The 21,362-nt window shown below is 51.9% G+C and overlaps 8 protein-coding genes and 1 non-coding gene across 9 annotated transcripts; 5 read left to right on the plus strand and 4 right to left on the minus strand.

Annotated features, from left to right (window-relative positions):
• On the plus strand, positions 1-2,503 carry CAOG_01349 (hypothetical protein). Its single transcript, XM_004349819.2, has 6 exons — positions 1-464; positions 557-750; positions 932-1,499; positions 1,607-1,690; positions 1,841-2,322; positions 2,399-2,503. Coding segments are annotated over exons 1-6 (1,353 nt in total). The 5' UTR covers positions 1-440; the 3' UTR covers positions 2,400-2,503.
• CAOG_01350 (glyoxylate reductase/hydroxypyruvate reductase) lies at positions 2,478-3,766 on the minus strand. The gene is made up of 2 exons (XM_004349820.2): positions 3,655-3,766; positions 2,478-3,492 (listed from the first exon to the last, which is right to left on the minus strand). The coding sequence occupies exons 1-2, from the start codon at positions 3,720-3,722 to the stop codon at positions 2,532-2,534; spliced, it is 1,029 nt and encodes a 342-aa protein (XP_004349870.1). The 5' UTR covers positions 3,723-3,766; the 3' UTR covers positions 2,478-2,531.
• Positions 3,767-3,964: 198 nt separating this feature from the next.
• Positions 3,965-6,663, plus strand: CAOG_01351 (hypothetical protein). Its single transcript, XM_004349821.2, has 9 exons — positions 3,965-4,074; positions 4,164-4,346; positions 4,451-4,665; positions 4,753-4,876; positions 5,075-5,236; positions 5,313-5,453; positions 5,615-6,067; positions 6,180-6,329; positions 6,418-6,663. The coding sequence occupies exons 1-9, from the start codon at positions 4,006-4,008 to the stop codon at positions 6,514-6,516; spliced, it is 1,596 nt and encodes a 531-aa protein (XP_004349871.2). The 5' UTR covers positions 3,965-4,005; the 3' UTR covers positions 6,517-6,663.
• Positions 6,664-6,929: 266 nt separating this feature from the next.
• Positions 6,930-7,415, plus strand: CAOG_08498 (hypothetical protein; the record flags this gene model as incomplete). Its single annotated transcript, XM_011271778.1, has 1 exon — positions 6,930-7,415. One exon carries the CDS (start codon positions 6,930-6,932, stop codon positions 7,413-7,415), a length of 486 nt encoding a protein of 161 aa, XP_011270080.1.
• A 1,032-nt stretch (positions 7,416-8,447) lies between these two features.
• CAOG_09331 lies at positions 8,448-8,520 on the minus strand. The gene has a single exon. It is a non-coding gene; the product is annotated as a tRNA-Val (tRNA).
• Positions 8,521-8,654: 134 nt separating this feature from the next.
• CAOG_01352 (Tfdp2 protein) lies at positions 8,655-11,055 on the minus strand. The gene is made up of 8 exons (XM_004349822.2): positions 10,872-11,055; positions 10,115-10,397; positions 9,951-10,013; positions 9,698-9,841; positions 9,535-9,603; positions 9,266-9,414; positions 8,982-9,148; positions 8,655-8,907 (listed from the first exon to the last, which is right to left on the minus strand). The coding sequence occupies exons 1-8, from the start codon at positions 11,039-11,041 to the stop codon at positions 8,729-8,731; spliced, it is 1,224 nt and encodes a 407-aa protein (XP_004349872.2). The 5' UTR covers positions 11,042-11,055; the 3' UTR covers positions 8,655-8,728.
• Positions 11,056-12,005: 950 nt separating this feature from the next.
• Positions 12,006-14,958, minus strand: CAOG_01353 (hypothetical protein; the record flags this gene model as incomplete). The annotated part of the gene is made up of 6 exons (XM_004349823.2): positions 12,006-12,298; positions 12,378-12,630; positions 12,707-14,128; positions 14,221-14,309; positions 14,468-14,558; positions 14,851-14,958. The coding sequence occupies 6 exons, from the start codon at positions 14,956-14,958 to the stop codon at positions 12,006-12,008; spliced, it is 2,256 nt and encodes a 751-aa protein (XP_004349873.2).
• A 1,489-nt stretch (positions 14,959-16,447) lies between these two features.
• On the plus strand, positions 16,448-19,136 carry CAOG_01354 (protein kinase inhibitor p58; the record flags this gene model as incomplete). Its single annotated transcript, XM_004349824.1, has 9 exons — positions 16,448-16,643; positions 17,070-17,308; positions 17,426-17,619; positions 17,733-17,825; positions 17,936-17,996; positions 18,079-18,243; positions 18,349-18,469; positions 18,554-18,832; positions 18,970-19,136. The coding sequence occupies 9 exons, from the start codon at positions 16,448-16,450 to the stop codon at positions 19,134-19,136; spliced, it is 1,515 nt and encodes a 504-aa protein (XP_004349874.1).
• Positions 19,137-19,324: 188 nt separating this feature from the next.
• Positions 19,325-21,300, plus strand: CAOG_01355 (phenylalanine hydroxylase; the record flags this gene model as incomplete). The annotated part of the gene is made up of 6 exons (XM_004349825.1): positions 19,325-19,372; positions 19,644-19,693; positions 19,769-19,889; positions 19,936-20,031; positions 20,150-20,231; positions 20,354-21,300. 6 exons carry the CDS (start codon positions 19,325-19,327, stop codon positions 21,298-21,300), a joined length of 1,344 nt encoding a protein of 447 aa, XP_004349875.1.
• Between the last annotated feature and the right edge of the window lie 62 nt (positions 21,301-21,362).

Below are 21,362 nucleotides of genomic sequence, written 5' to 3' on the forward strand. Positions count from 1 at the left end.
GTTGTTTTCGCGTTTGAATGCAATTGAAGATCAGCACTCGATTGGTGCTGCTGGCGTTGCTTGCGTTGTCACTCGCACTCGTCGCAGCCCAAGACGCTACGCTCATTGCCAAGCCGAACGCAGCCACTGCGACGACTGAGCACAACGCGCACGACGCAGCACACGCGCGAGACAAGTACGCCGATCCAGGCCACGAAACAGAATCCGAAATCGCCGACACCACTGCTGCTGGTGCTGCTGCTGCTGCTGCAGATGCCCGCGGAGGTGATACTCCACCACCACCAGCATCCACAGACAGCGATGGCGTGCGGGACCATGGTCGCGGAGTCGTCCTTCGAGTGGCCATTGTCGGCGGCGGGATTGGCGGATCGGTCACCGCCAAGTCGCTGAGAGAGTCACCCGCCTTTCGTTGAGACGCCACTACGCCCGATATCAGCATCATGATGTTTGAACAATCGCATCGAGTACAGTTCCAATGAGTCCTGCGATCGCTGAGCTTTTGATCCGAGTTTGTGCGTTTTGGCTCACCAGATTTCCGTTTGACCCAACAATTTAGCTCTGTGGACGCCTTACAAGCTATCTCGTCAATGGCACCGTGGTTGAGTTTGGAGGTGCCATCTTCCATGAGACGAATAGCATCATTGACACCATCCGATCTGAGTACGGTTTGCAACGCGTCAAGGCGTTTGACGACGACGGATTTGGTGTGTGGAACGGCACCCATTTCGCCGTCCGCGCCACAGATCTGAGGTCAGACAGCATGCTTGATGATGGGCATGGTGATTCCGAACTGATGGGAAGGGCTGTTTTGCGACTTTTCGCTGAAATGCTCTTTTTTTTTCTTTTCTTTTTTCTCAAACTGACATGCTTTTTTTTTTTGTTGTTGTTGTTGTTTTGGGATTCACCGATTGCTGTGTTTCGGGCTGAACAGTCTATGGACCAAACTTGAGCTTCTATGGCGCTATCGGTTTGCGCCAGTCTACGCGCAGTGGGAATCACAAAGCTTTTTGCGCTCATTCAAGAAACTGTACAAGACACCCTTCCATTCCGTCGAAGAGCTGCTCGACATTGCCAAGATTGATCCGCTTGCACGCGTCTCTATGGCGGATTGGCTCAAGACGCACAAGTACAACAAGCAGTTTGGCACGGAACTGGTTGAAGGCGCAACCCGAATCAACTATGGGCAAAATTTGCACATGTCTGCGCTTGGTGCCTGGGTATCTCTCGTTGGCAGTGAGGACTCTGTGTATGCCGTTGTGAATGGCAACGAGCAGTTGTGCTACAAGATTGCCGGCATCGATCACGCGCCCGTGCAAGCGTCAGCAGGGATTCCGACGGGAACGCTACCGCCAGTCACCAGCGGCAAACTCCAGACTGTGCGCACCGCCACAGTTCGTGCCATTTCCAGTCGCCCGAATGGTCGTTATTCCGTCACGTATGAGCGCGGCGGCCACACTGTTCAGAGCACATTCGACGCGGTCGTGATTGCTACGCCTCTCGTAAGCACTGGTGGATGATGTGTCACTGTTGACCAGGAGAGAGATTGTTCCACTTGCCTTGTGATTGTGATGCGTCTCTCTCTGACGAAATTGCTTTTGCGTGTCAGGAAGCAACAAACATCACGTTTGAAGCCATTGACCTCCCACCCAGCACGAGTCAGAGACGCCCGTATCAACGCACGTTTGTAACGGTAGGAAATTGTACACTTTGTTCTGGCTGTTGGTGCCTTGCAAGGCGCGCCACAGGTTGGGACTGACTTTTTGCGTTCGTTCCCTGTTTTCTGTTGTTTTTTTGTTTTTTGTTTGTTTTTGTTTTTTTTTTTCTCGCCGTTCGCTCCCAGATCGTGCACGGAGAAGTCAACCCAGCGTACTTTGGTCTCGAAACGCCGAGGCAGCTTCCCGCCACTGTCATTACGACAGAGCCACAGTCCAACGCACCTGTTGCTCCTGCCGAGCCAAACTCGATTTCGGGAGTCACCACCAGCCAACTTCCCTTCACCAGCTTCTCGCTGCTTCATCGCCGAGACAACGTGACATCCGACGGCACTCGCTTTGAAGGTGTTTACAAGTTCTTTAGTCCCGTCGAGCTCTCTGCTGCGCAGATCGCGCCCGTGTTCCGGGTTGTGCGCGACGTTTTCCGCAAAAACTTTGCAGCCTATCCCATCCTGTCCCCCACGCCCAGTGAAACCCCGTTCCCTTCCATACGTGTGCAGAAAGGACTGTATTATCTGAATGCGATCGAGTCCGCGGCGTCTGCAATGGAGATGGAAGCATTGTCCGCTCGCAGCATTGCCAAAATGATTGAGGAGGATTTTCTGAAATGGTGAGGCGAACCAAATCTTTATTGATGTGGCTTGTGTAGAGTAGTAGTGCGAGCTGACTGATTTCTATTGACGCAGAGGTTGATTCGAGCAGAGCGCCGGGGTTTTGAGTGTTTTTGGGAGCGACAATACTCGCAAACACAAATCGACGTCAAACCCGAGAATAAAAGACATTTTGTGAGACTCCTATGTAAATATATTTCATATTTCGTTAGGCTTGCACACCAAACGGAACCTTTTGCCCAGCAATACCAGCGTACAGATTCTGCACGGCACGCATGCACATTGCATTGCGAGTGTTGAACGTGGCACTGCCAATGTGCGGAAGCACAAGACAGTTATCGAGGGTCAGGAGAGGATGCTTTGGAGGCAGTGGCTCGGGTGAGGTGACGTCGAGACCAGCTCGGGCGATGCGACCCGTGGTCAGTGCTTCGTAGAGCGCGTCCTGGTCGACAATTCCGCCACGTGCCGAGTTGACAAATGTTGCAGTCGGCTTCATCAAGGCAAAGCGCTCCTTGTTGAACATGAGCTTTGTGTCGTCGGTCAAGGCACAGGTGGCAATCACGAAATCGCTTTCGCGCAAGAGCTGCTCGAGCGGCGTGTGCTGCGGAATCGGCGACGACGAGATGCTTCCATCGTCGTTCACAAAGCGGACTGTCGCGTGATTGACGAGTGCCTGAGCCGCAGGATTACGACCGGAATACAACAGCTTGCCAATGTTGAATCCAGCGAGACGACGCGCGACGGCCGCTCCGATGCGACCCAATCCAACAATGCCGACCGTGCTTCCCGAGATATCAGCGCCGCACATCCAGTTAATATGCCACGGACCCCAGCGACCGTTCTTGACGCAGGCAGCAGCGGTCGGCAGCAGCCGCGCAGTGGACAGCAGAAGGCTCACTGTGAGATCGGCGGTCGCGTCGGTGAGCACGTCGGGCGTGTTCCCGACCTGCACCCCGCGCGCAGTGCATTCGTGGACTCCAACGTGGTCGTATCCGACCGAGACAGTGCTGACGACCTTGAGCTGCGGCCCTGCAGCGTCGAGCAGCTCGCCGTTGATCTTGTCCGACAGCGTGATGAGCAGGCCACTCGCACCAGCAGCACGGCGCAGCAGCTCTGGCCGCGGCATCGGTCCGCTCGACGCCCACTCGTCCAGGATGTACTTGCCCTCCCTGTGTCGGGTTTGTTCATGTTTGGTTGTTTGGAAGTCAAAACGTCAAAAACAGCCAAACCATTTCCATTTTCTCAGAGCTCGGTCACTGCGAGTCCACTGAATATGCCCAGGATGGGGACGACGACGACGATGGGTACAATATGGATGGAGTGAGACTTACGCAGCACCAGAACGCAACAGCGCCATTGCAGGCTCAGTCAGTTGGCGCGTCACTAAAATTCGCTGCATTTTGGTGATTCAAGTTTGAAACAACAGCAAACAAACAAACAAACAAACAAAATGACTGAGCAACAAACAAAATCTGAGACGATTTTTGCTTTACTCGATGAGGTTGATGTGAGAAGCGTCTCCCTGAACTGGGACGGTTCATGCAATGTTCATTCAGAGCAAACAGCAACATCAGCAATCGATCTTGTGGTTGAGCCTCATTTCCCCAAGTCCTCCTTTTTATTATTATCACTCTTGTATTATTCTTATTCTTACCAGTCCCCTCGTTCTGGATGAGGCGGCAATGACGATGGCTGCCAACTCGTGCTGCGACGCGCCGACGCTCGAGCTCATCCACGACACTGGCGAAACAGTAACCGAGCGCCCGTCCTTCATTCTGTTCAGCTTCTCAGTGGCTCGGTGTCTGACCTTTCATGTGTGTTTGGCTTGATCCTGGAGTAGGTCTGCGTCCAGTGCGGCGCGGTCGTCGATGCAGGCAGCCTCGTTGCGGCGCCGTGTGAGCGCATCCCTCGCTTTGCATCGTCGGGTCTGGCTGCAAGTGCGCGCCATCATGCTAGCAGTAGTGGTGGTGGTGGTGCTGCTGCTGCAAGTGGCGGTGGTGGCGTTGCGGCGGACAGTGCTTTGGTAATGGTCATCGCTCAGTCTCAGTCGCTCAGTCGCTCAGTCTCTCAGGTTGCAACCGAAAACCCTCACCACACTCATGTCACTTTTGTCAACACTTTTGTCAGAGTGGTCAAGGCCTCACGTTTGTGTCGAGCAACGCTCTGGACGAGCATGCGCAGTGGCTCGCCATCGCCAAAGCCGGACCGCGCTCGCTCCAGTACAAGGCCAACGTCGGACTGGGAACCGATGGAATGACACGTCATATCTACATTGCTGCGTTGCAGGTTGGCAGAGTGGCCATGCGAATGCGGCTGTCTTCCGTCCAGGTCAAGGAAGTCTTGTATGTCAAATTTAGGTCTGAGAACTTTGCCAGTGTGCGTGATGAGCTCACGTCCGCTCGGGATGGTTCACTCGGCCATTATCGCAGGGAGTACTTTCGTCGCGTTCGTGCAGCTGGCCCCTTTGGCGGCACGCTTGATTGCATCGCGGCGGCTTGCGTTTATGTTGTCTGTCGCTCGCATAGTATTCCTGCGACATTCCTCCAGCTGGCGGTAAGTGACTGCAGCATACGTGTATTGCATGCGTTTTGATACGGTGAACGCACACCCCGATCACCGGCAGGTGTAGGCCACAAACTCACTTTTTGTTTCTTCCTTTTTTTTTCTTCCTTGTTTTTTTTTTTTTTTTTTTTTTTTGGCTCCCATTTGCACGTCGCCTGGCTTCCTCGTTCATTCTCCTTTATTCCTTAGGAAGCTGCTCAGGTCAATGTCTTTACCTTGCAACGCACGTTCGGGCGACTGGTGCACCATCTCAAACTATCGCTGCCTGCCGTGAACGAAGTGGCACTCGTGGAATCTGTCGTTCAGGCTGTGCCTGAGCTTTCGCATGAAGCAGTCCCGATTCTATCTCAGGTAGCTGATGCGTTCGTTGACGATGATCCGATGGTGTCTTGGAGTTGCTCGCGCTTGCTCAATCTGGCCATCACAGTATGCAATCTGCTTGCTGGAGCTTGGCAAGCAGTCCTGGGTTTCTTCTGGGCGAAGACCGCTTCCAATCGCTCTTGCTGCAACAGACTTGGCCAACCAGATTTATGCTCAAAACGAAAATCTTCCGAGTATTCTTCCGCAGGTAGGTCTTGATTTTTTTTTTTGATTTTTTTTTTTGTTGCCGGGGTGGAGAAGGAGGGTGACGATTTGTTCATAAATCTGCCACATGGTCACTTGCCATGATGTCCAGAGACCGTACTTCTAACCACAATAACTGTTCTGACAAACTTTTCGCTTGAACAGCTCTGCGAGAAATTTGGCGTTCATATCAACACAGCTCGTGCTCGTGCTCGCGAGCTGCGACTGAATCTGCTGCAGCACGCCCAGGCTCTGCCCTGGCGGGCCAACATCACCGAACGCAATGTTGTCGCGCATGTCAAGTTGCTGGTGGAGAATCCTTCGTCGTTCACTGGTCTCCGGCCCGTGGACTGCGACGCGGAAGGCAATGCACCGACGACCCTGGCGGTTGCAGACAAGAGTGCCACGAGTAGCTCGGTTGCGAGCGGTGTGCCGCGCTCGTTTGTGTTGGCAACACGCAACTCGGAGCTGCGAATGGCCAAGCTCGAAGCGGCCAAGGCTCGTCTGGTTGCTATTCTCGCTCTCTCTACAGCGCAAACCCAGGAATTGGAAGCGAGTCTGACTGCCGATCGCGACATGCTCGATCTGCTTTTGGAGCGATTGCTCTTGCACGGTGTTGTAAGGAGTTGGGGGGGTTGTTTTGTTTTGGGTTTTTTTGTTTGTTTGTTTGTTTTCAAACTCAATCTTGTGATTGTTGTCCTTCTGTGCGCGCAATGCGTAAATCTTACAGAGCGACACAGACTTGTTGGCACGCTCAGTGTCGCAGCTACACGACATGGCCGAACGCATTGGGCAAGCAACGACAGAATTTGAGACGGACGAAACGATTACCCCTATGTCGGATGCAGATTCTGCTCTTTACATTCGATCTGCGGCAGAGGTTGGACTACGAATTCATGAATCTGCTGCTCTGTATCTTGTTGTGCCGATTGAGACTGATCGGGGTTGTTGTTGTGCAATTTTGCTAGATTTCCTTACTCAGCCAGCTGGACGCCAAGCAAAGAGCGGCAGACCCAGAGACATCACGCTCAACCAAGCGAGCACGACTCGACACAGAAGATGTCTAGTTTGTGGATGTTTGTGTGACAGTTGTGTGGTTTTTGACCAGTTTATTTTGTATGTTTGGGTTTTCATTCGAGTACATCGTGTTAGTATCTCCCAAACACTTCGCTTGTGTGTACTTGTTCGTGTTTTATCTATCAGACTGTGTATTTGTCAGGACCCGAGTTTGCGTCCGTCCAGCCGGCGAGGTTAGCCGGTGGTAGTTAATGAGGATTTAGCATATTCTGGTGTATTTGGATGCTTTTGGATAGTTGTCATTGCGCATTTTGTATCAATCAATCGACGTTACCTGGCCAATAGCTCTAAGCCCCAACCCGTGGGAATCGGAGTCTCACATAATGCGCAATCAATGAGGGCCACCTGACGTCGGTTGGATGTGATCGGTGATGGTGAGGTGGACTCTGGCACTCGGCCGCTGATGCTGTGGCGGTCGAAGGAAGTGCAGGTCCACGCGGTCTCGCGCTGCTTGGTCCGAGTCGTGTTCCAAGTAGCAGGCCTCGCGCGCGCCGCCAGCCGCGAGATGAACAAGTGTAGTCAAGTCGCCCAAGAGCGTAGACGCGTGAAGACGTCGACGCGCCTCGGGTGGAGGCGATCGTCAAGTTGCAAGATTGGAAGAAGCCATGTGGGTTTTCCACCAACGCGGTCGGTCATGGAAGGACAAGTCGGTCGAAGGAATCGCCATGCCTGGTTGGTCTCCATAACACTGGGACAAGAAGGTCCAACGGAAAGGTGCTGGAGAGCCAGAGCTGGGATTGAAGAAGGCTGTGAACATGGATACGTGCGTTTGGCTGTTGAGACGCAAGGTGCTCTTCGCATGAACAAGTTAGGCGGTCTCTACCTCTTGGGTCAAGGAACAAGCTTGTTGGTTCATATTATTTGTGTGTGTTTTGTCAGGCTGGTGTAACGATGGGGAAGTTGTAGGAAGTGTGTTTTTGGTTCTGTGCGGTGTAGCCGCAATACCGTATCCAGCACAGCGGAGGTCTGTCGGAGATGGAGTAGAGTGTCAGGACCCGAGTTTGCGTCCGTCCAGCCGGCGAGGTTAGCCGGTGGTAGTTAATGAGGATTTAGCATATTCTGGTGTATTTGGATGCTTTTGGATAGTTGTCATTGCGCATTTTGTATCAATCAATCGACGTTACCTGGCCAATAGCTCTAAGCCCCAACCCGTGGGAATCGGAGTCTCACAGTATTTCGTGCAATAAGCAGGGCAGGTCGATGAGAAGTGGTGTTTCGCAAAGTATTTTGATTGGCAGGAAACGGCTGACTGTCAACCAAGTGTTTGGCAGGTCAACATACCGCTGCTCTATCGCTGCCAGACAATATGCCCGCATCATTCGGTTATTAAACGAAGCAGAACTGCTACTGACATACCGGACTAGACAGAAATGATACACCGGTGTTGGTTGGGGCAAGACACGGCAAGCACACGAGGTTGTTGTTTTCCGAAAATTAAACACGTTAATCCAAGACAAGAAAAGATCCCAATGGAATCAAACTTGGATAGCTGACAGACAAACATATTTGACAACTCTATGTTTCAAATTTCTGAGAAGGAAATCAGAGAAAGACAGTAGAAAACGAGATCCAAAAGCAGGGGCGAAAAACAAAAACAAAACCCCCAACACGGATACCTTCATGCCTGACAAAGCGACGGATTCTTGCTCTCACTCTCACAAAGCTGCAACCAGGGTGCACCAACGACCGCATAGTGCGACATCAAATGCGCCAAGTTGCATGTGATCGGTTTGAGACGATTCCGCAACAAACCAAAAAAGCTCGAGGCACAAACAAAAATACGATTCGCGTGCTGTTCCAGGCATGCACATGACCATCAAAGAAATCTCCTTGGAGAAACAGCAAGCCACTGGTATCATCGTTTCAAGAGCAAAGCAAGCCAAAGAGAAAAAAAAAAAAAAAACGAAAAAAAGAAAAAAAATGAGCATCCAGAGTTTCGATCTCCGTACCTTGTCGGTGTTAACGACATGCTCTACCAAATGAGCTAGACGCCCTTGCTCGATGCACAAACGAGGGGCAAGAGCTTGTTTCAATCTGGATCAGACTGTGAAAAATGGCTGAACAAAACGCTGATGGCTTTTTTCTGGATCAAGAGCAACCAAACACACACAAAAAACACTCGCAAATATCGGAAAGAATTTATTCGGCAGAAGAAACATTGACGGAAAAGTGCGTGAAAATTCAAACAAAACAACAATCTGATCAATCTGAATCCTCATTCAAATCTGGAGTGCTTGGGTCGTGGGCAGGGCTTTGTGTTTGCCGGCGACCCTTTGCTTTCCGGGCAGGTTTGCGGGCGCTCGATCCCGTTTGACTGATTGCAGGAGCAGGGGGTGGAGGCGCGCTCGACGACGAGGACGACGAGGATGTGCTGGTCATCTCTGTGAGCAAAAGCATATCTCAGAGAGTTAGATCATGTGAGCGCAGAGAGCACTGACATCAAGCAACAAAGTACCTTCAATATATGGCATCAGTTTTTCGTCAACCAGCTGCTCGATAGCAGCGAGATCTTCCGCAGTGGAGGACTTGTTGTTGAGCCCTCGCGCCATGCCCATGCGTTTCAGCACCTCAATATCGTCATGGACCTCGAAGGCCTGCTTAAAATTGAAAAAGTACTCAGTTCTAGGGAAGCAAACGAGGAGGGGAGGGGGTGGAGAGAAAAGTAAATAACAACAAGAGGTGAGAACAACGACATTACAAGCCGCTCGACGAGACAAGAGACGGAGAGTTCTGACATACCGGTCCTCTTCCATCTGACAGTCAATCTCGGTGTTGCTATTCGTTGTAATCACAATGAATGGCAGCTTGAGGATTTCTGTGGTGAATGTGTGCAATTTTTGTTCTTGTGCGTCCTTGTTTCGTTGAACGAGGGTCTGGAAGGCAACTTGCTGCAAGATGATTGAGAAAGAAAAAGAGCGTGCAAATTGTGGAGCGTGTGAGTCAAGACAAGAAAGTAAAAAACATACACAAGCATCAACAAAGCGCAGCGTCGGAATTTTCAAATGTACCTGCAGAATTAACTCTTGCATGTGCTCCTTTTTGAGTTTCAATCGATGCATAAGGTCAAACTTGGTGACCTGTTCAACAATAACAATAAAAAAACATGAATGAGCAAAAAAACCTGTCGCTTCCATTGGTTCCAATTCAAAAAATGTCTGAGGTTGTTCGTACGTTGAGTTGCTCGCATTCGTGTGCTGCATTTGTTGGAAAGTTCATCCACCGGATGGATTTTTTGTCCTTGGCGATAATGTTCATCGCCATCAGCACATTCAAGGCGTCATAAACACGTCGTCGGATGTTCTTTTGATCGTAATGCTGTCAAATGTTCAGGCACAACGAGAGTGGAAGAGATGAGCCCCCCAAAGCCGCACGAAACCGCCGCCAAAAGGTTCACAAAAAACACAATCCTGAGAAAAAAACTCACCCCCTTTTCAGCAGGAGTCAAATCCACGGCCGAAGAGAGTTCGGTCACGAGCTCATCCGCAACCTGTATGCACACCACCGGACAAAGCACAGTACACAGACCATGAATGCACGGCAAAAGTGGATGAAGAACGCAAACGACGTCGCTGGCGCGCTCGTTCATACCTCGTTGTAGCTTGTGACGCCCTTTTGCTTGACTTTCTGACACACGCGCATAGAAAAGTGACGCAGACCCTTGTTTGCAGCAGCAGCGGCGGCGGCCTCCGCAGCAGCGCTGTTGGTCGAGGCAGCAAGTCCTGGAGCGGCTTGCGGAGTTGCCGCAACCATCGCGACGGCAGCAGCCGCGGCCGCAGCAGCAGCATTGGGATCCATGCGCGGCTTCTTTTTCCGCGACGACGATCCTGCCGTCGACGCAGCAGCAGCAGCAGCAGCAGCCTTGGATGGAGTTCTGTTCAAAAATCAAACAACAAAATGCGCATTGATGATCAATTGTCGGCTTTTGGGTTGGATTCACGCTTCGGCGACCTCGCGATGACGGTTTTTTGTAGTTGCAATGGGACACGGTACAGCACCTCACGACGCGAAGCCGAGCGAGACAAATGGCCAAAAGAATAGAGAGACAGAGAGCGAGAGAGAGAGAGAGAGAGAGAGAGAGAGAGAGAGAGAGAGAGAGAGAGAGAGAGAGAGAGAGAGAGAGAGAGAGAGAGAGAGAGAGAGAGAGAGACAGAGAGAAAAAAAGAAAAAGCCGAAAAACACACACAAAAAAAGGCGCCATTTTCTATGCTCGCCGCCGCACGCTGAGACAACGCCTCGGGGAGGACGACCGAGCGCAAGAGCACCAAGCAAGCGACAATAAACACATTGGGAAGGGGAAAGCGGCGGGGGGGGAAGCGGAGCGGCGAGAGAGAGCGCAACAACGTACTCGAACTGAAAGTCGTCGCTGACCAAGTCATCGCTGGGCAGCTCGTCGTAGCTGTGATCGACGGGGTCCGAGTCGAGGCCGAGCGAGCTGCTGGGGTCGTCGCTGGCGTTGTCGCTCTGAATCAGCTCGCGGCGGGTGCGCTTGCTGCGTGCTCGGGCGAGATCGGTCATAACTGAATGAGATGTTTAGGACTGAGCCCCAGCCATTACATACATGCGAACTGCATTGAGATCAGCAGCCAATCCTCAAACAATCAAGACAACATGCATTGCGACACATGAAGCACAAGCCAAGTTTCAGAGGACAGCGAAGCGATCGTTCAACAACAGTCCCAACGGTGCAACGAGATTTGCGTTCGTCCTTCCTTCCTTCGTCTCAGATTTTTCACCGCGACTGTTCCAGCTGATCTTTCATGCTTGTCATCAGGGGAAGACAGCGAAACGATCGTTCTACTGTGATTGAGCTATTGCCTTGGGGTTTTGTTGTGCTTCCGGTTTTGATTTTGTCTCAACTCACCACTGTTCCCTTGCTGCCTCCATTCCCTGTCTATCGTCCAGTTTGCTCTTTTCACTTTTGCTGTGTTTTGCTTCAGCAGTATTTGTTCTAAATCCATGTGATGTAGCGAGGCGTCTCTAATTATGAACAAGATTTTTTGAGTGGGCACCATTACGCCCCTGATTTTAATTCAGAACAAGAGTGTTTTTGAGCCACTAGTCGATGTAGAAGCCTCTAATCCGCTTCCCCGCTTGAAATTATAGTAAAACCAGTCTTATTTTATCGATGGAGGAAAGTAGGCGGGCGACAGAACTGTCCTACGAGTGTCGGTGCACCGACAGTGAGCTCTCGAGCACTCTCCCCGCATGCCTTCGTTGGTGTGCGTTATGACGACATTCAACTGTCCCATATCCTACGTTCTTTTTTCTTTGTTATTCTTAATAAAGCTTTAGACGGTGAAAAAAAAGTGTGTTGGGATAACATCCAGACAAGACAAACAACAATCATTCGCGCTTTTCAACGGTGTTGGGTCACTTGGGACCCGTGCCACGGAATGACGATGCACGAGCAACCAAGCTGGGTCATCCACGAGCTGCTTTGGAGGAAGGAAACAAATATCATGGTGGAAAGAGGCAATACTCAACGCGTAATCGAGCTGTCTTCCATGACAAGGTCGTCCGCGTACGGCCAGCCAAGCACAGCGTCTTTCGGAATCGATTGGATTGTGAAGCCCGAGTTGGGGACCCTTGCATGCTTCTCTAAGTACGTGCGCAGATCTCGGATTGTTCGAAACTGCTTCTTGGGATCCAATGACTGGGACGCATTCACCACCTCAGCGATCGCCCGAGCTTGGGCAAGTGTCGTCCCTTTGCCGTAGAATTGACTTGCGAGACGCGGAATCGAGCTCAAGTGCGGGTTGTACGCCCATACGTCTGCAGCATACCGTCATAATAATTGAGTGAGTTGGAGCTCGATTCACAGAGCAATGCTAGGATTGCAAACGTTTCTTACTATCCGCAATAAGTTCAAAGCACGCCACGAACTCCTTATATCCCTGCCGAGGCAGAATGAACGCATTTGGAGGAACATCCGAAGGATCGAATTTGTCCATCCGAGCGGTTGTCAACAGCGCCACAATGGTAGTCGACGATGGGCAATTGAGCTGCGCTTTTTCGATATATTCGATCTGTGTTGAAAGAGGCACGCAGTCCTCCACTTGGTCGAGTTTGGCTTGCAGCGCCAGCGTGGCTGGCGTATACTCGCCCTACACACGACATCCAACAAAACAAAAAGACGTGAGAACAAGCGTTAAACATCGAAAAAAAAGCTTGTGTGCCTACATTGTTATCCTTCACATAGACTGTGCACCAACTGTCGACACCGGTGTATCCTGCAGGAGTCAAGCAGACCCGGCCATCAACAGGTTGATTGCGCCGATCCGGGTTGTCCTCCGAATAGTCCCTCCATGCAGAAGCGTTAACGAAAAACTCTGGCAACCGCGAGCTGGTGCTGCCTGGAAACAGATTGGTTACTTGCACGTACTCAGAGTTGGGGTGTGCTGCAATTGCCGACAGAATTCGCAGATTTGTGATGATGGCACAAAATGCTTCCCACGATTGCCAGAGGTCGAACGCCTTGTTTGGATCCGGCCCTTGGAGCTTGTGGAGAGTCGACATCATTGCTGCCATCACCAAGTTTGCTGGGGCTGTGGTTGGTCGCTCCACCCGGGATATGTCCGGATGGAATACTGGGGCTTGTTTGCGGTAAATCAGCAACGCTTCAGACTCGAGGAAATCGCTATCATGCTGCATGATTGACCCTTGGACACCATCTCGGACAACCCGCTCAAGTGTTGCGTCATCGATGGAGACGCTGCTCCTGGTATCCAGAAATGTTGTCGGGTCAATAATGTGCAGCAGTGTACGAGGTAGCCCAGCAGCCTGGTCGATTCGAGCCATCAGCTTCGAGTTGACACGCCATGGTAGGAGGCGGGAAGACGGGGCCTTCGGATCGGCAATGTCCAGAAGCCGTGCTGCATAGACAGCACGGAGCGGCGAAAGCGGTACCGGCAGCACAAAAAACCTTGAATTCGTTACCGCTTGCTTCAGAGCACTCGACATCGTGCCAGCAACGAGCATCCACGTTGGAGTTGTGAACGATCGGCATGCAACTTGTAGATCAGTCAGCGCTTGTTTCCAGAAGCGACGGTTCGCTTGTTCAAGGGACAACCCCGCATGATCGGGTTCTTGGAATTGTGGCGCAACATGCGCTCCAACGAGACGAGTCGCCCCGTCCATTGCAATAAAGATGTGCAAACGTTGCTCAAGAACCTGTTGTCGTCGGGCCTCTGTCCGGCGGATGAGGCTCAAGGCAGCGTTCACAGAAATGTCGCGGTTGGTGGTAATTTCTGCCCCACCATAATAGCTCTGAAGCAACCGCCTTGCAATGGCATGCTGAGGGTGACGTGCGGACTCCTCGTAGCTCCTCCATGTGCTCGCGGCATCGGAATTGAAGTTCAAGAATAGGCACAGGGATGGGATGTGACGTTGCGAGCAGAATGCTGGGACGATCCGATCCATCACCTCCAAGCACATACGGGTCTTCCCACAGCCGGGAAGCGCCGCAAGAAGTGCGATTGGATACCTCGAGCGTTCAGTACTGCGCTCGCGGACAGCCTCGATGAAGCGTTCCAGAGCTGCGGTAATGGATGCTTCTGTTTCCGACCGATCGAGCAAACTGTCGATGGAGTGGCGTGCCCGCGTCTGTCGACATCAGACAATTGTGAGCGAGCCAGCAAAGTCGTGAGCACATGCGTCAAGCCATGGACAGTCAACATGCAGACCACTCCACGTACGATCGTGAGTTGTGGATCAGGCACTCGTGCCTCAGCCCCGGGAAGAGTCGCGAGAAGGGTCGCAAGATCATCAGGCGAGGTGATGAGCTCTACCATGCCAAACCGGTCAGCGAAAACAAACACACACACACACACACACACACACACACACACACACACACACACACACACACACACACACACACACACACACACACACACACACACACACACACACACACACACACACACACACACACATACATACCATTGCGACTGGGCAGAATAGGAGACAGCCAAGCTCTCGTCGAAACCGGCTGGGTATCGTTGCCCTCATCGTCGTCCTCATCGTTGCTTTGCTGTTGAGAGCAAAAAATGCAAGGTTAGAATAATGTTTGCCATCGTCACAGACTATCAAAGCATGGCACCACTGTTGTGAAAAATTTCAAGCACATAAGGTCGGCAAAAGAAAAAAAAAAAACAACAAACAAAATGGCGCGCAACTGCCGAGACACCAGGAAGAGCAAAGTTTGCTCACCCCTCACGACTCTCACCACTCTCGCCACTCTTCGGCACCACAGAACCAGTTCGTTCAAAGAGTTCGTGGAGAAGACGAGAGGGGTACACCAAAACAGGTCTCGGCCAACGTACGGTTCTGCCACGCTTATCGACATGACCTCCAGGAGAGTTCGCTGCTTGACGCTTTGAAGCAGCCGAAGAAGAGGCCACCAAGGCGGGCTTGGAACCGGCCGAACTCATCGCCAAAACTGAAAAAACAAACAAACAAAAAAAAAAACAGACTGATTCAACCGACAGGTCAAAGTGATTTTTTGGTTTTCGACATCATTTCGTTTATGGTGAGTTTGGTTCTTTCATGAAGCTTCATCATGGCAGAAGACGTTGTGTGAAGATGCTATCTTGCGTTTTGCTTTTGTTTTTGCCAAAAAGACACCTTCTTCGTCTTGAGCAACTGAGCTGCACCCGCCGGACGCCAACCACATCAGCAGGTTAGTCTAACAGCTCAAGCACTGCAGCTGGTCCGAGACGGCAGAAAAGCAACCGCTATGGGTGTGAGCGGCCACTCTGGTCTGATCCAACGCAAATTCCCGGCAAAACCCAACGCAGCACCTTGGAGTCAACTTCCGCGACCGATCGGTTTACCAGGCGATTACACCGTGTTCTGAAAGTCTACCGTCAAAGTTAGCGCGCACGAACGATGCTAGACTCGGAGAAACGGCGGATGTAGCGTTTTGGCTGCAAAAGCAAGCTTTGGCTCACTTCTGGGTGGAAACATGAATTCTTGTTCCGCCGACCAGGTGGCCAGGTAGTCATCAACGAGGTACACCTGCTGATATGCGGAAATCCGGATACGGAGCTGCCGTTGCCGCACAAACGGGAGGCATGGCCGAAACCAAGCCAAATCCACACTTTTAGCATCTCGGCCCCATCGATAGCCATTTTTCCGCCGATTCGATTTACTGCATTCTCACATCCAGGTAGTAGCGGAACTTGAGTGAAATGACCGATCGGACTGGGTGTGTGGCTCAGGCAAACACCAACTCTCAAAACCCCCCTTTTTTCATCGATCGATCTACCCCTGTTCCAGGTCGGTAAAATCCAAACCTTGGACCCTCGTCGATAGCCAACGATGTTTCAGTCACAGCATAACTCGCAAAATCGGGGCACTCGATGATGCATGGCGACGGGAGGTGTTCAAAGTTGCGTTGAGCCCAAATCTTAAAGTTTGGCCTGCATCTCCCACATGCGACTTTTGGCACCAGAGCTACAGTGTCCCCTAGGCTGACTTTGAACGGCGAATCTAATGGTGCAATCCGCATGTGGATAGCTCTCTCCTACGCGACTGTGGACATGACTGTTTCGAGGGGTTTTCGCGAAGTTGTCGAGGGTCGAAATCTTCTGCTGCACTTCCGGCCAGTTTTAAGAGCGCAAACAAGTCTACTCGATCAAACACCTTGCCATGCCAAAGAAGAAGGCGGTGGCTAGCTTGGTTGACGCGAGACACTCATCTTCGCGCCGACCTCTCCAACCTTCACATCACTCGTTCCCGACCTCCCCTCGTCCGTTCGCCTCCGCTCCAACTCGATAATACTCGTATTGTATTGTCAATCATCCCCGCGAATTGTTGGAATTAGGAAAAAATTATTTCCCAAAAGAAAAACCACTTGCAGTTTTTGTGGTGTTTTTTTTTTTTTTTTTTTTTAACTTTTGGCTCGGGTCTCAATAGAGAATGACTGGCTTTGGTGGCGCGCGGTGGTTGGCTCCGCGGCTTGGCGCACTGGTGCTCTGCGTGCTGCTCGCCGTCCACGCCCAGCACGCGGCTGCGAACAGCAACGACAGCCTCGAGTCCATCCTCGAACGTGCCAAGGCCGCGACCATCGCTGGCAACTACCCAGAGGCCCTCGAGCACTACAACACTGCCGTTGGTGAGTTTGGCTGCTGCTCAGCTTTGGAGCCCGTCAACATCCCTTCACCAGCTGCGCGACATTTCGCCTTTCATGCTGGTTTTTTGCCTCCAGTTTGTTGGTGGGGCTGGTTGCGGATGCGGCTGACGGGGGGACGGACAGAGAAGTGGGTGATCGACCGAACCCGTACATCTTGCTTGACACTGACAGCGAGGCTGATGGTCAACGATGGTCAAAGACGGACTATTGATCGTGTCTGTGGTCCTCGTCGTATATTCAGTGGGCGGATGGGGCACAGAGGATGCAGAACGGTCCTTCCTTCAGCCATGTTGTGCTTACACCGATCTGCTCAGACACGGAACTTGATCATTTAGCTGGAGTTGAATTGTTGAAGATTTGTCTTCATCGTACTAAAATCTTGATCGGCTTGTTGGTGTGACTCGACAGCCGCCGACCCAAGCAGCTACGTGACCTTGTTCAAGCGCGCGACCGTCCTCTCGGCGCTCGGCCGCACACGACACGCCGTCGCTGATTTCGACACTGTGCTTGGCCTCAAGCCTGACTTTAACCAAGCGCGATCGCAGCGTGCGGCGCTTCTTCTCAAGCAGGGCAAGGCCGATCTCGCTCGCGCTGATTTTGGCGAATTGACAAAGATTGATCCCAACGACCAGCACGCTCGTGCACAAGTACGTTCAAGTGTCTCTGTTGTGTGTGTTTGTGCAAGCCTGCTATCATCACTTGATGATGGAGATGCGATTGTTGGGGCGAAGAGTCTGATGGTTGTTTTTCTTGGTTGTGCTTAGTTGGCGGCTGTTGACACCTACCTCGCTCAAGCCAAGGCAGGCTCCGAAGCGCTGAAGCGGCATGATTTCGCGGCTGCTCTGGGCCATTTGACTGCTGCGATTGATATTGCTCCGATGAACGAGGAGCTTCGTCGCCTTCGCGCAGACGCCTACATTGGCGCAGGCGACATTCAAAGCGCCATCGGCGACGTCACGTATGTAGTTTCGAGTGTGTGTGCGTGTGTGTGGAAGGCCGAGCTCGGTTGGGTGGTTGAGGTCGAGGCTAACTTGGATTTGCTTGTGCTTGTCTTATTGTTCTGCTCTACAGTCGTTCGGCTAAACTATCAAATGACAATTCTGAGGCCTTTTTCTTGCTGTCCAAGCTGTATTACCAAACTGGCGATCTTGAGCAAGCTCTAAAGTATGTGGAATTGGCGTTAAATTGGTGAATTATCAATCTGTTGTTTGCCCCCAAGTTGACATCTGCTACCTCGCCACTCATTTGATACCTTGATTCATCACACTCGACAGACAAGTGCGAGAGTGCTTGAAGCTTGACGCCGAGCACAAGTCTTGCCATCCGCTGTACAAGGTTTGGTTTCGTCAAAGTTGCTGCAGGCAGCATTCTGCGCTACCGCCAACATCAGTGTGGTTCACGATATCTATTTTGGTAGAAACTCCGCATGCTTGACAAGCACCTGCAAGCTGCCGACCAAGCTACCAAGCAGAGCAACTTTGAACAGGCAATTACCAAGCTGGACGCGGCCGCTGCTGTGGACCAATCCATGGTCATCTTTCAAGTTCGCATCTTGGCTGACAAGTGCCGATGCTATCTTCGGGTGTGTATCGCGCTGTTCGACTTGTTGTATTTCGTTAGGGGTTGTTCGTTTGGCTGAGCTTTCTGTTTTATTTTTTATTTTGTTTTATTTTTGGTCGTCAACTAGTTACGCAAACCCAAGGAGGTTGTAACTACTTGCGCCCAAGTACTTGCTCTGGACGCCAACCATTTCACTGCTCTGGTTGACACTGCCGAGGCGTACCTGCTCCTCGAGCGCTACGAAGATGGTGAGTGTCTGCCATCGAAACCAATGCTTGGCAAGAAGTTTGCGGTGCATGTCTGATTTTGATTTTATTATTGCTTGTCTGCAGCCGTCAACACGTACCAGCGAGCAAAATCGGCTCATGGCGACAACCAAGAGATTGTGCAGGGCCTCGACCGCGCGCAAAAGCTCCTCAAGCAAGCAAACACGCGTGACTACTACAAGATTCTGAGTGTTGCTCGCAACGCCGACAAGAAGGACATTATCAAGGCCTATCGCCGGGAAGCAATGATCTGGCATCCCGACAAGTACGACGGCGAAGAGAAGGTGGCCGCCGAAAAGCGATTTATTGACATTGCCGCCGCCAAAGAGGTCTTGACTGACGATGGTAAGCCAATCTCTCTCTGTCTCTCTCTCTCTCCTTCTCTTTCTCTTTGGATTTCTCAACCCCCTGAGCTGGGTAGCCTGTTGAACAACATCTCACATTGCTCCGATCGATCGTTGACTTGGTGTTTTGTTGAACAGAAAAACGTAAAATGTACGATTCGGGGAACGACCCGCTGGATCCCGAAGTCCAGCGCCAGCAGCAACAACAAGGGTTCCACCACGGCGGCTTCAATCCCTTCGGCGGCCAGCAGTTCCACCAGCAGCGTTCAGGCGGCAACCCGTTCAACTTCAACTTCCATTTCTGAGTTTTTTTGTTTTTTTGATGGGGTTTTGGTGTTTGTTTTCGTCCTCCTGCAGCTGTCCTTGTGTTCTTGTTGTTGGGATGTCTTCACCCACCCCCCCATTTTGTATTTCACTATTCTATCCACCTCCCTTCTTCCGTTCCGTTCGTTTGCACTCTTTCATTTGATTCCATTTTTTTTTTTTTCGCACCATGACTGATTCGGCTGTTTCTGCTGCAGCAGCGAGCCCTGCCACCAACGTCCGTTCCCTCCCATCAAAGCCCTCCCCCCTCGCCTCGCCTCGCCTCGCCTCTTCTAAATCTCCGCTCATTTTTACTGTCTTGCGTGTTCTCTGTCTCTCTCTCTCTCTCTCCCCCGTTCGCTGTCCCTTCTCGACTCTCGGAAGGATAGTCCGAAGTCAACCTGAATGGTCACGGTTTTCGGTTCTTTTTTTTTATTTTTATCTCCTTCTCTTTTGCTCGCTCTCTCTCTCTCTCTCTCGCTCTCTCTTTCTCGCTTTGTGCTCGTCAGTCACTCTTGAGAATCAGAGACCAAGATGCTCACAAAAGACCCGGTTCAGAGTGAGTGAGTGAGAATGAGTGAGTGAGAAGTGAGAGCGGCGCTTTTTTATCTCATTGCTCTCTCTGCGCAATCAGCCGCGCAACCACGAGTCTCACACTCATCACACTCATCACACTCATCACACTCATCACACTCATCACACTCATCACACTCATACTGCTTGACTTCATTTTTGAGCTGAATCGCTGGGCTTGTGTGGACTCACTGTGGGGCTCAACTCTGAACACACACATACACACAGTCCTACCGCCCCGATGCAGCGCCCAAGGACACATCCGTCCTCTTTGCCGTCGAGGAGAAGGTTGGCGCGCTCCAAGACATTCTCGGATTCTTCTCTGTAAGCCGAAAAAGCACGCACTCATTCACTCGCAAATGAACAGAACCAGCGAAGCGACAAACCTGATTGAGAACGAGTTGATCTTCGTCTTACACTGACAACAATCGTGGCTGTGCAGACCAACAACATTTCGCTCAAGCACATCGAGTCACGCCCCTCGAAAAGCGAAGGCCAGTACGACTTTTTCGTCACGATTGACGGTAAGACAGCATTCACTTTTTTTCGTTTCGTCGTTCGTTTGTGTTTGATGCTCAAATGTGGAAAACTCACTCAATCATTCCCTCCTGTTGATTCACTCGACATCAATGCACACATTCTATAGCCAAATACGCCGACCAGCTCGCAGTCGTGCTCCCCCAGCTGAAGGGCATTGTCAACAACTGCCAGCTGTTCAACAGCGAGCTGTCCGCAGCGAACGCCCCGTGGTTCCCGCGCAAGATTAGCGACTTGGACATGTACGCCAACACCATCCTGTCGTACGGCGCCGAGCTCGAATCAGACCATCCTGGCTTCTCCGACCCCGTCTACCGCGAGCGCCGCGCCATGCTTGCCGATCTCGCGATCAAGTACCGCCACGGCCAGAAGCTGCCGCACGTCAACTACACTCCCGAGGAGGTCGCCACCTGGGGCCGCGTGCTGACTGAGCTGACCAAGCTCTACCCGCAGTACGCCTGCAAGGAGCACTGCCGTGTCTTCCCGCTGCTGATTGACAACTGCGGCTACCGCCCAGACAACGTTCCCCAGCTGGAGGTCGTCAGCAACTTCCTCAAGGACTGCACTGGCTTCCGGCTGCGCCCCGTGGCTGGTCTGCTGTCCTCGCGCGACTTCCTCAACGGCCTCGCATTCCGCGTCTTCCACTCTACACAGTACATTCGCCACCACACGGCACCTCTGTACACCCCCGAGCCCGACGTGTGCCACGAGCTCCTCGGCCACGTCCCGCTGTTCGCCGATCCTTCCTTTGCCGATTTCTCGCAGGAGATTGGTCTTGCCTCCCTCGGCGCATCCGACGAAGACATTGAGAAGCTCGCCACTTGCTACTGGTTTACAATCGAGTTTGGTCTTTGCCGACAAGACGGCAAGGTCAAGGCGTACGGTGCCGGTCTGCTCTCCTCGTTCGGCGAGCTCGAGTACTCTGTCAGCGACAAGCCCGAGCACCGCCCGTTCGATCCCCCGAAGACTGCCGAGCAAAAGTACCCCATCACCGAGTACCAGCCCGTTTACTTTGTTGCCGACAGCTTTGACGATGCCAAGGATAAGTTGCGGTGAGTAGCGTAGTGGTTTTAAGGTTTGCACATTGTCATTGTTGTTGTTTTCGTTGACCTGACTCT

The sequence above is a fragment of the Capsaspora owczarzaki genome (assembly GCF_000151315.2).
Source record: "Capsaspora owczarzaki ATCC 30864 unplaced genomic scaffold supercont2.2, whole genome shotgun sequence".
NCBI classification, from domain to species: Eukaryota; class Filasterea; order Ministeriida; family Capsasporidae; genus Capsaspora; species Capsaspora owczarzaki.

Coding starts and splice junctions, on each gene's coding strand:
- CAOG_01349 (XM_004349819.2), top strand. CDS start 441: ATGATGTTTGAACAATCGCATCGA. Junction 465..556: donor TGTTTGAACAATCGCATCGA/GTACAGTTCCAA, acceptor CCAACAATTTAG/CTCTGTGGACGCCTTACAAG. Junction 1,691..1,840: donor ATCAACGCACGTTTGTAACG/GTAGGAAATTGT, acceptor GTTCGCTCCCAG/ATCGTGCACGGAGAAGTCAA.
- CAOG_01350 (XM_004349820.2), bottom strand. CDS start 3,722: ATGCAGCGAATTTTAGTGACGCGCCAACTGACTGAGCCTGCAATGGCG. Junction 3,493..3,654: donor CTGTTGCGTTCTGGTGCTGC/GTAAGTCTCACT, acceptor AACCCGACACAG/GGAGGGCAAGTACATCCTGG.
- CAOG_01351 (XM_004349821.2), top strand. CDS start 4,006: ATGACGATGGCTGCCAACTCGTGCTGCGACGCGCCGACGCTCGAGCTC. Junction 4,347..4,450: donor TTGCGGCGGACAGTGCTTTG/GTAATGGTCATC, acceptor CACTTTTGTCAG/AGTGGTCAAGGCCTCACGTT. Junction 4,877..5,074: donor CGACATTCCTCCAGCTGGCG/GTAAGTGACTGC, acceptor TTTATTCCTTAG/GAAGCTGCTCAGGTCAATGT.
- CAOG_01352 (XM_004349822.2), bottom strand. CDS start 11,041: ATGACCGATCTCGCCCGAGCACGCAGCAAGCGCACCCGCCGCGAGCTG. Junction 9,604..9,697: donor ACGAATGCGAGCAACTCAAC/GTACGAACAACC, acceptor ATTGTTGAACAG/GTCACCAAGTTTGACCTTAT. Junction 8,908..8,981: donor ACTGATGCCATATATTGAAG/GTACTTTGTTGC, acceptor TTTTGCTCACAG/AGATGACCAGCACATCCTCG.